The 12,204-nt window shown below is 33.9% G+C and overlaps 1 protein-coding gene across 1 annotated transcript in view; it reads right to left on the bottom strand.

The window, feature by feature from the left end:
- LOC113402044 (insulin receptor-like) overlaps positions 1-12,204 on the bottom strand; it is a 67,726-nt gene that overhangs the window by 13,604 nt on the left and 41,918 nt on the right. Inside the window, exons 3-9 of the mRNA XM_026642162.2 lie at positions 11,778-11,955; positions 9,580-9,691; positions 9,141-9,275; positions 7,546-7,687; positions 7,112-7,290; positions 6,818-6,961; positions 302-461 (exon numbers count right to left, since the gene is read on the bottom strand). Of these exons, the coding sequence (XP_026497947.1) occupies positions 302-461; positions 6,818-6,961; positions 7,112-7,290; positions 7,546-7,687; positions 9,141-9,275; positions 9,580-9,691; positions 11,778-11,955 (1,050 nt within the window). The remainder of the gene's footprint in view (positions 1-301; positions 462-6,817; positions 6,962-7,111; positions 7,291-7,545; positions 7,688-9,140; positions 9,276-9,579; positions 9,692-11,777; positions 11,956-12,204) is intronic.

Here is a 12,204-nt window from a genome sequence, read left to right as displayed (position 1 = left end):
ATAAGTAGAGCATAGCACTTTACATGTACGACTTTCTGTGCTTGCCATATTCGAAACTTTGCAACATGTCGCAAGAGAGAAACCGTAGTTAACTTTTCAATAACTTATCAACTTATTATTTAGTAATGTATTCTCTCCTTATTATTACTTAGCATTAAGTCAATGTACAACCACCGTATTTATTATGTTTTGTCGCAAAAAGTTGATTTGCAAAAGAACGCATTATAATTTGTTTGAGTACGAATTTCTTTATAACTAAGAGTGGGTAACTGGTTTAACATAATGCATAGTAATTGCTCACCTCCGCCGGCCCGCAGCGTGATCTCCAACGTCCCCTTGACGTGTGTGCAGCCGCGGAAGTGCTCTGCGGATGTGACCGAGTCGATCTTGCCGCCGAGACACTCGCGAACGCAACCCGATAGTGGACAGGGCTCGCACGTTGAGTTGGACAAGTTGCCCACCTGAATCGAAATTACAAAAATATTGTAACATAACGGTATATACTGTACCATTATAAATGTTAAATGTTGACCTATTACGAAAAACAATTTCTAACCGGCAGTTTCACTGTCTCCCACAAAAGCTTTCTAGAAAACTATTCTAAAATTGTTTTTTTTGTTCTAGTTACATCAATAACTGTCCATATCGAAATCAGTTTAGGGGTAATTTTTTGTTTGTAGCTAATCAGCTTCGTAGGTAAAGTATTAATACAAGGATAACTAGCTTAGTTACATTGTGTTCAAGCACAATAATAAATTACATGAAGCTTGTCTTGCATGCAACCGCAATCACATATATAGTATTATTTATGTTTTGATGGAAAAGTATTGGCTATTTATATAAAAAAAACAATATGGTTACGTCGTTACTTTTTTTAATTAGGTACAATAGTTTAATTAATTCACTGCAGTGTAATACATTTTTGTTAAGTTTTAAGTGTTTGCTGTCTAAACAGCGTTTACGCTTTGTTATCGATTATTTATGTTTTTTTTTTATGGTATGGGTAGGTGCACGAGACGAAATGGGCCCCCTGATGATAAATGGTCACCACCGCCCATATACAATGGCGCTGTAAGAAACATTAACCATTCCTTACATCACCAATGCGCCACCAACCTTGGGAAAAAATATTTTACGTCCCTTGTGCCTCTATTTACAAACTTGTACACAATAATACTGAGTACTGCTGTTTGGCGGTAGAATATCTGATGAGTGGGTTGTACCTACACAGGCGGGCTTGCACAAAGCCCTACCACCAAGTGGTAGCACCTATGACCTATGTGTTATACATTCAATGTTAACAATAATACATTAATCTGATAGAAATATGTTTTTACCATAATGTTCCAAATATAATTCAATTCTATATACAACGGAACACAACTAAATACAATAAATAAAATCTTTAATTCAGACTTTCTAAATAGAATGGGGACGCCTACGCACACACATACATTTTAAGGAATAAAACTTGAAAGAAAACAGGACGTGATTTGCATCGTGGACTCAAATCATACATTCACCGGTATGAAGTCAAAACAAACTTCAACCTTTGACGAAAGTTCCTTTCTAACCTAACTATCGAACTGATTTAGCAAACACTTATTCGAAGCACGTGACACGTCGGCACGATTCTTAGTAAATAACACGTATACAATAAGGAAAATAGGTCCACCAAATTTACTGTTCTTTTCCACTCGGAACGCGGAAACGTATAGACGTTTGCATACAGTTGGTTAGTCTTAAATAAATTCATTTACATTAATTGATTAATATTGCTGTGGACCGTGTGTATAACAGTAAAAATGATTACAAGTGTATAAAAGAGACTAAATTGTATATTTGTTTAAAGTCTATCGTTTTATTCTTGACCAAGAACGAAACATCAACAGCGGTGAAGTTTGCACTGGACGTTCCTACAAGCGACTACCACTTAAACTTTGAAACTACAACTAAAATATAAATATTTTCTTCTCATAAAAAAATATCGTTTGCTTTAAATAATGCCTAGACCTGCGAGATCGCCTCCTGGAAGTAAGATACAACATACTGTTTCTGACTCAGACATAACGAATGTTGTCCCTAATACATGTTCTACATCTTTTATTCACAAAGAAAAAAAAGGGAACGTGAATCCAGTGATGAGCGACTTGCTTCTTTTAAGGATGAATTTAAACAAATGCTGGATGACTGGAAGGTTTTTTTTATGGAAAAATCGATTTCATTTACAAACATTATTTCAGTGGCAACAGACGGAGATCCTGCAATGGTCGGGCGATTTCGTGGGTTTATAAGTCATCTCAAAAGAATTATCCCAGGACTACTAGCTATTCATTGCGTAATCCACCGACAATATCTTGAGGCAAAACATTGAAGTGACAGGTTGAACCAATCTCTTCATTTTGTAATAAAAGCTCTCAACAAAATCAGAAGCAATGCATTGAATACGCGTTTATTTGCTCAATTGTGCGACGAAAATGATGAAGACTTCCAACGACTGCTCTTACATACTGAAGTACGCTGGTTGTCGAAAGGTGCATGCTTAACGAGATTTTACTCTGTTTTCGATTCCGTATTAGAGTTCCTAGAAAGTAGAGATCCAGATTTAAAAGAAAACTTGATCAAATTCAAAGCAGACATTGCGTATTTGACAGATTTGTTTAAAAAATGTAATGATATTAACTTGCAGTTACAAGGTGACAGCCTGAATTTAATAAAAACAAAGGGGATAATTTCGGCTTTTCTTGGGAACATTAGTCGGCGCAAATTCTCTCAATTTCCAAACTAGTCGCAGGTAGAATGTATTGATGAGGATATCCATACCTGCAGTCAACATTTAAGTGCCCTGCATGATGCTTCAAAACCAGGCTTGAAGATATGCTTGAAATAATAATTTTGAAATAATGCACCATGGATCATAAATCCATTTGATGAAACGGAAGTGGCCAATATTGTATTACAAGAGGAGCTGCTCGAGCTAAGCACCAATGAGGAGCTGAAGGTGAAATTTAGAAAAGGCTACCAAACATTTTGGCTGCAAGCAGAAATACCCGAAAAATATCCTGGACTGTGGGAAATCGCAAGGAAATTTTTAATAACTTTTCCCTTGTCAGACCTTGTCGAAGGGAGTTTTAGTGCCGTTACAAACCTCTTAACAAAAAAAGGAGCAAATTAAACATCACAGAGCGCGGGGATTTGCAGTTATTGCTCACAAAAATAAAGCCAAACATTGATCGTTTGCTGACACTCCATCAAATACATCCTTCCCATTAATTAAAATGATGACTTGAACCTATATTACCTTATTAATTTTTTCTTGTAATTCTATTCTTTTAATAAATAAAGTGTTATAAAATGTACCATTTTTCGTTTTTATTTTAGCTATCGGAATATATATTCCGATATTATTTGTCGCTTTTCGATTTTTTTTATTTTTTGGCGACTTTAAGAATGTGGTAGAAATGTAGCAGCAGGGGGTCCACCGAAACCAGTAAAATTTTGAAAGTGGTCCACGAAAAAAATAAGTTTGGGAACTACTGCGGTAGATGAACAAAAATAATTACAACTCTTTTGTTATAATTAATTTACTTCAACCGTCATCAGACTACCTATGTATGTATGGAACTTTATATTCAAATAAATATTGTATAACGTCATCGGAAGAGACTAGCGTCTCAGACACAGGCTCGGCCTAGTTCAGGCGCTTGTACTCATAGAATAATTGCACGTACAAATTGTAATATTGTTCATAAGGTGTGATACATGCATGTACATTATTTGGTTGTAATTTCTAATAAACAATAAAACTGTTAAACTTATTAATAATCAATTCTAAATATACGAAGGTATTTCTTTCAGAAATACACAGAGGAACAACTATTATTCTATAATTGTGAATTTAAGTATTTCATTTTGAATTTAATTATCCCAAAATGTTGAGAAAATGTTTTGAATATTAAACGGGTTGATAAATATAACTTTTTGTTTCGGGACGTGTCTGAATGAATATATTATAATTTACTCATACATAACTTGTTAAGTCGAAGCAAATGCGCCCATAAACTTGAGGGGTTTTCTAGTAACAATAGAAAAGGTCCACTAGCTAGCTAAACACATTTTAAATTTCAAAACGATACGACAGAGTAGGTTAAAATTAACTACCTAGTCTTTTCTTCTCGAAGTAAGAACAAAGATAAACAAACCTTAAATTTACATATTTATTGCGATTCGCTAATAGCTCAGCTATATTGTGCACTACTAAGAATTTTTGATCAATATATCTTTATTTAGCATACAGCACTATCACACTTAACTACTCATATCCAAGTTCCGGTGACTGTTTCGACTTTTTTACTTAAATCCATAGTAAATATCATAGATTTAATCAAGCTGTCGAACAATAATATCGCGGCAATTCGCTGTCAAATGTTGTTTATTTGGCCTGTTGTGCTTGGAATTAACTATAGGTTTGTTAACATACTGACTGTTTGTTACATGTTAAAACAAAGTGTATACAAATAATACTAAATATACAAATACACCTATTCTTAAGCTAATTTATGTAAGTGTATTATATTTTCATTATAAACATCTCGTCTCTATTTGCATCAAATTAGTTATATTTTTACATTGTAGTTGATCAATGTTCAATACATTTTCAATCAATGGTTTATATATATTTAAATTAATGCGTTATGTGTCGTATATTAGGCTAACCTTTCAATCACAAGGATGAGTGCACACAGACTACCAATTACATTACTTCTTAGAAATTGCTGTTCTGCAACCGATTTAAAGTCGATTAAACGAAACGTCACATGTTTCGGACAGCCGATTGTCTGCATTTTTAACTTGATAAATGCAAAAATACTCTAGACGGTTGTGTATTTTTGCATTTGGTTGCGTAATTTTGATTGGTGATGTCTGCACCAATTAACTCAAAATATCTCAAAAAAAAAATATATAGACGTCATAGGACGACCAGCAGATATAAGACATTGAAATTGATGGTTATTAAGAACTTATAATCAACGAAATAAATAAATAAAAAAAATAAAAAAATCATTAATTAAAAGAGGTGGACGGGTATGACGGTCGTCACAATTTCAAGAGATCGTCAAAATTAACGTATTTCATTAATATATTCATGATAGGTGAAACTGTTTTGTTGAAACATTTGTATGTGTAATATCATAAATTGTATTAATTAGAGATAGTGTAATTATCTCTGAATTGATAAGTAAAGACCTATTTTTGTTTGACCTTAGGTGTAAAATTCTGTCGCAATTGCGTCACGAGTTCACAACGGTTTACGACTGTAGCAAAACTGTAAAAATACTACAATGTTTATTCATATGTCATTCAACTACAGCATATTACTACGTAACAAAGTTAACTGACAGCATTACGTTGCAGAATATTCCTCGTATTTAAAGTCACGTGTTTGTAAAATTTTATACAAACAAATTTAATTTTATTGCGTTTATACATAGAATATTCTCTTTTGATATGAAACGTCTTTGGGCGCAGTGAAACATCGTACAATGTTTCGAATTTTAGTGCAACGTAAAGCATGTAGCGTTCGAGTGAAGCGCCAAAGGGCTTATCTCCTGCAAAGTTTATTGAGTTCTTATACATTGTTTTTATTAAATAAATTCGATAACTTGTTGCTATAATGAGCATGATTGTTATCAAGAACAAAATGATTCATTTAATTTTTACTACGCGGCTGCTCCGAAAGGAGTGTAATATTTTTAAGGTTCATGGATGTATTATTACGCCAGCAAAACTTTTAAATTTCTTTTACGCGGGTGAATTCACCCTATTTCTCTTTCTTTTTGTCTCTTTCTGTTGTATAGGAACGGGGTTTCATGTATTATTTTTCAAAGTAAGTTTTGTGTTATTGATAAAACTTACACGGGAATTTTAATAACAATTTTATTTATTGTCATTTATATATGTTTAAATTTAGTTTATTTATTACATTTTGTCAGTTATTTAAAACTAGTACAGCGAAAGCAACTTCGTCCCAACCGGGTGTCCCATGGCACTTCTCTTTTCTTACGTTAGAATCCTTATATCATTCTTAATAACACTGGTTATAAATTCGTTCATTCATTGCAGTCGTCTGTTTTCAATTATTTAAGGTTACAAATTGTTTATATTGATGGAATATGGACTGGTAAATGGTAACTTGATAGACGAGGTGACAATTTTAGATAGCATCTGATGATTCGTGTCTTATAGGAAACGCAAGTAATGATACTACATATATAACTTGTGGCTACATTTAGAGAAACAGACAATCTTAAATTTGTGAATAGTCTGGCTTGCTAAACTGTGTCTAAATGTTTTTATTTAAATTGCAATACGTAAAAAATACTTAAGGAATGGTCTAGGTTGCTAGAAACAGTGAATGCATTTTATCCAGTCCGCGTTAAGTCAATCACAGAGATAAACTATAAATACTCTTCTAGCATGTTTGATAGTCTATGCAGTAACACTTTTTAATTTAATGTATTTACATTAGCATACGTATATGTTTCGGTATTCGTAATTAAGCGGATGTAACATGCATAAATATAAAAATGGCGATTTATACCGGACACGCATCTTTAAGTGCCTAATTTGCAATTTATCTCGTGTTCTGCGAAATACATCTTATTTTTATTTAATTTCACCGGCAGTAAATCGTTTAATTTTTTATATATTAATTTTATTTTCTTAAGTTATATAAATAGCAAGGCAAGGTGTGAGATTACGAGTGATCATAACGTATTTGAGTAGAATATATGTACATGGGACAACGCAGACTCACCTCCATGTATCCGTTAGGGCAGACGTAAACGCAGCGGTTGTGCAGGATCTTGTATGCGCGGATGTTGGGCTCCGCGTCGCCTGCGCTGCTCTGCGGCGGAGGCGACGAGCGACACTCCTGCTCCGTCACGCAGCGGCGCGACAGCTGCAGGACAACGACATCTCATCATATCGCACTATGCAGAATTTAGTGCAGTTTTCTATTGAATATGTAAAGCATTACTTTGTTGAATTACACGCGTATAATATATCTGTCGCCGCCTCTCGTCGCATGGCTGGTAAAGACGATAGTCACCTCGTATGTGTTTGCGGGACAGCGCTCCATGCAGGTTCGCTCCTTGCCGTAGCGGAAGGAGAAGTTGGCGCAGACGTGGCAGTCGCTCGCCAGCGGTCCGTCGCAGCCGCCCGCGCACGCTGGATGGCAGCACTTGCCGTCTTCGTAGCACGCGTGCATGCCGCACTTTGGTGGGCAATCTGTGATTGATACAAATCATTTACAATCTATTTCTTATCCGGCTTTCTAGTAACTTTTTTTTTTTTTATTTATTGGAAAAGTTACACCATCAGCTTATCACTTAAAATTAATATCTGTTGGGTAACATACAAAGTGATACGTCTCTAAAGGTGTAAACAACATTGAATTATTAAAGGCGATTATTGTTTTGATTATTAACCCATTACTTATGTAGCAATGTAAAGTGTATGATCTAAAATATATTTTATAAGTACCTCTTTTTTGACAGTGTTTATCGTCCCAGCAGAGGAGCCGCCCCGTGAAGTCAGCTGGACATTGTAAGTGAAGCTGCCTGTGATCTTCCATGCGACTTTGAGCGTTAGGACACAAGCCACAAAGTCGAGTGTCATAGTTAGACTACAAATTAAAAAAAAGTTTAAATAAGTAACGTAATTATTAAGATGTTTATTTCTCTTTTGTAAATGGTGGTACACGTTGTTTTCCTTTAATGAATAACGTTTGGCGATAGTCGTATATAATAATAATAATTATAATAAGAGAAAATATATTCTATTCTATATTACATATAGTCTATACTTCTCTTCGAAAAAACTCATTAAGGGTCTTCATTGTTTGTATATTGTACGCCATTTGTTTCTTCTACGAATTTTTCGATATAGACGCGTTACAATAAAGACTAACTATTATAATGTGTGAAATGTAATTAATTTCTTATCAATAACTATAAAAGGTATAAAAATTCAAACAATGTATCTCGTGTAACATAAAAATAGAACAATTTCAAAGGAATCTAACATATGTATATGGTACACCTCAAGCGGAACTAATAACAAAAAAAATCCCACGGTCCCTGTCCGAAACGAGTTCTGTAAGGAACTTTATAGTGGCCGAGAACCGCAACGCAATATTGTCGTTACCTACCACACGCCTGCCAAGCTGGTATGTAATGCACATAGCAGAACATAAAGCGAGCCTTGAGCTTCGAATCCAATTCTAACCATTAAATAAATATTTCTCAGAAAAAATACGACGAGCAAATATTTCGTTTCGCACAATCAAAAAATGGTATACCTAAGTGCTTTCTAATTTTCTCGGAATGCATGCGAGAAGCGGCCGCGGTGAACTGTCAATATTTTACTGATATAAACTTTCTTCGTAATAAAATCACGTATCTGGCACGTTTTTATATTATAATATAACGGCCATATCATTTAGCTGTTAGTATGATTTAATGAAATCTACAAAAATGTTTTAATTTTAAAGTGTTATTGACATATTTTTGTACACACTCGCCAACAAAACGTAGTGATATATTAATGATTCCATTCTCTTTGCATGTCAAAATTACCATTTTGTGACAACTTACGGTATACAATCGAAAAGCAACAGATCGTTTTATTCAAATTCAACCAAGGAGTATACGAGTATTAGCTTCCTAAGGAAAATCGGATTAACTTAATGATAGCCTATGTGATGAACGTAATCATATTATTTTGGGTTATTAATATTGTTGATTTTTCTCTTAAAAAGGTGATGTTAAAAATCTATCTATATTAAAGCGAAATACAATTCACTGATTAATCATGAAATCTCAAAAACTATAAAATCAACAAACTTGAAATTTGGCAGATAGGTTCCTTATAGGAACAGGACAACCGCTAAGATTTTACGAAACTCCACCTCTAATGGGGGTAAAACGGGATTTGGAAGTTTGTGTTCAATAAATTTCGCGCACACGGGTAGAGCTGCAGGTTCAGCTAGTAACTGTATATAGTTCTTCAGAGTACATTAAAGATTCAGGAGAAAAATTCGATAAATATGAAAAAAAATAATGAGAATGTATACTTACTTTTATAATATTATTCTCAGGTCCTTCGACGTTGATGCGAGACCAGTCGATGGTGTTGGCGTAACAGAGGCGGTCGTTATTTTGGATGCGGACAGCACCCCTCTCTATCCTCGAAAGCGAACGAAGACCTAAAGACTGTACATGAGAAAGTGAACTTCAATTACATATAAAAGGTTACAAGTTTTGTTCTTTTGTCGGTTTTACAAACGACAGACATTTTTAACAATAAATTAACATTTGAAATCGTATTCTAGTATTATTTTGTGTACTTTAGATTTAATGTGATTTGAGTGTAAGATCAAATCTATCAATCGTAAGTGTAACAAAGATATTTTATATAGTATTTTTATTTTTAAAAATAATTGCGATATATTTTTTGATATGAATGTACCTAAACTACATTCAGAAATAATTATTATTACTACCTAGCCAGACTTACCTCAAGCCGTTCATTATCGAATATAACAAGAGCAAAATCTTTGAATAGCTGCATGCCTCGTATCACAGACAGATTCGGAAACAGATCGCCGAGGTTACGTACACCCTTCAATCTGAAAACAAAATAACTTTGTTAACAAAACTCATTTTAGTATATATAGGATCTCTATATATGATTTTGTTGATTAATTTTGTTGACCAAGAAATCAGGACCAGGAGTCACAGCTTCTGTGTTTTCACAGACATGGAAATAAAAATTTGAAATTACTTGGTGGTAGGGCTTTGTGCAAACGCGTTTGGATAGACCACCCATGCATCATATATTTTACCGCCAACAGCAATGCCTTGTATTACTGTGTTCCAGTTATAAGGGCGAGTAAGCCAGTAACTACAGGCCGGAGGGACATAATAATTTAAATTTAAATAATTAAATTAATTTAAAGGTTGGTAGTGATGCATTAGAGATGTAAGGAGTGATCAAAATTTCTTACGGCGCCAATGTCATTAACCATGAGGTTAGCCCGTTTGCCTACCTATTCACAATACTACAAGTCTGAGTAACAGCTTCGTTACTGATCTTAAGCACATATAGGAAAATATTATAATAATTACCAGCCCAAAGTATCTTAAAAATACTAATCACATTATAACTTGCTTTTAATGTCTACTCTCTTAGTGTAAGTAATGCTAAAAAGTTCTCATGCCAAAAAGGTAAATGTGGCCTTATATAATAACATTGGTGCTGTTTCATACATTTCAACATGGAAGACACTACTGTGAAAAAAAATCTATTTATTTTCATTTTAAATATATATAATATTACGACAATACCAAGATTAGTTTCGAAACTTAATAGTTATAATTATAATGCAAAAAAATAAGAGCCACTTGAACTTAGAAACTCTTTTTACATATTAGTATAAAATCTTTCATTGATACTCGTATGTTCTAACGTAATGCTCAGCTTCCAGGAAACATAATGACGTATTACATACTGAATTTTATTTTAGCGTATATAATTATATTTATATTTTGATCTTATTATCATATAACAAATTAGTAATACGATGACTTATTATTCGAAAGTACTTGAACGCCACAACTTTAACGTTGATGGTAAAATATAAGAAACATTAGTTTTACGTTGGTCTAGTGGCTAGTTATAATGTCGCATCTCGAGGTCCTGGATTCAATCCCAAGTCGGGCCGTTAAAAAAATTCTCAGTGAAAGTCCCAAGTCTGGAAGTTAGAAGAGCGTAACTCTGGCCTTGGAAGTCACGTAAAGCTGTTTGTCCTGCACCTAAACACTTTCTGATCGTGTTGGATTTACCCGTCCCATTGGATCATGATGGTAGAGGATATATGATTATGATCTTAAAAGTACTGAGAGATCAACGATTTACGATGAGATTATGTTAAAGCCTATTATACACTATACCAATAGAATAAGGGGCAATAATAAACAAATCGTAGATTTACATATTCCATGCGATTTGCTTTAGCCCGTCTTAATGTGCATTTAAACAGCTCTTGATTGATATAATAATTCGATTGTTGCCATTTTCTGTTTGGCTTTCCCGGTAACACTATCTATGTTCCCGTGTAACCTTGATTCTATAGTCTATTCCAACAACAAAAGGAGTAACGCATAATGGACAACTTTGACACTGAAATAAGCGATATCATTGGTCGGAGTTTGAATAAAATCTATGATATTCATTATGGAAGTGGCGTTGCCGAAGTTGTTTTTGGAACTTTTGAAGTAAAATTCAAGAAGATATAAGCAGTGAACTGTCTGCAGTGTTTAATGTTACAGGCTTGTAAATCGCGTGGATATGTCAATATAACCTTTGTTTATTTTTACTTTTTCTTTGATTGGTATAGACTTAGAGCGTGATTAGGTTTTATCGTGAACTACTTCACAAAAGTAGTATAATATTCTAGAAGTAAATTTAAACAGTAGACCTTTATATACTATGATATTGTTCGTATTTCAATAAATTAATTTCATGACATTAATTTAAAAAAAAAAATGGTATTTTATAATTATTGCCTTAGCGATTTAGATGCTTCCATGCTTGCATTAAATTTTAAAGATTTAACATTTGTATATATTATTTATATGAGACAAGTTATGTCTAAAAAATACGTTTCTGCAAAAGCGTTTATTTTACTATATGAAAAACAAAAATCAAGATACCTGTATATCAAAATGTAGCCGGTGACTTCCCTGAGTTCTGGGAAACTGACGTTTTCGAACGAAGCGGTCGTAGCTCGTTCCATGAGCACGATGCTGAGATGACCTTCTATCACTCGACATTCGCGCAGCTTCTGTTCCATATACTCCGGACTATTCCTTATGTCTATTGACGGGCATACTGCAATAAAACATAGCTTATATTAATATTCAGACATCTAGTAGGTCATTCTAATTACTAAACATAAGCATCAGGGACAAGGGACGTATTATTATACGATTCGATCTTATGGTTTGCAGCTCGTTGGCGGAGTAAAGAATATTTTACAATAATTCTGCCAATATCTATGACAGTAACAATTTGTCTGACCAGTTCTCTGTCTTCCTGCTAGTATAACAATTGTACAGCACAGAATTTAAAAGTTATAGT

The sequence above is a fragment of the Vanessa tameamea genome, chromosome 2, assembly GCF_037043105.1.
Source record: "Vanessa tameamea isolate UH-Manoa-2023 chromosome 2, ilVanTame1 primary haplotype, whole genome shotgun sequence".
NCBI lineage: Eukaryota > Metazoa > Arthropoda > Insecta > Lepidoptera > Nymphalidae > Vanessa > Vanessa tameamea.
The sequence above is the reverse complement of the archived record's forward strand: the minus strand, read 5'-3'. Positions and strand labels throughout refer to the sequence as shown.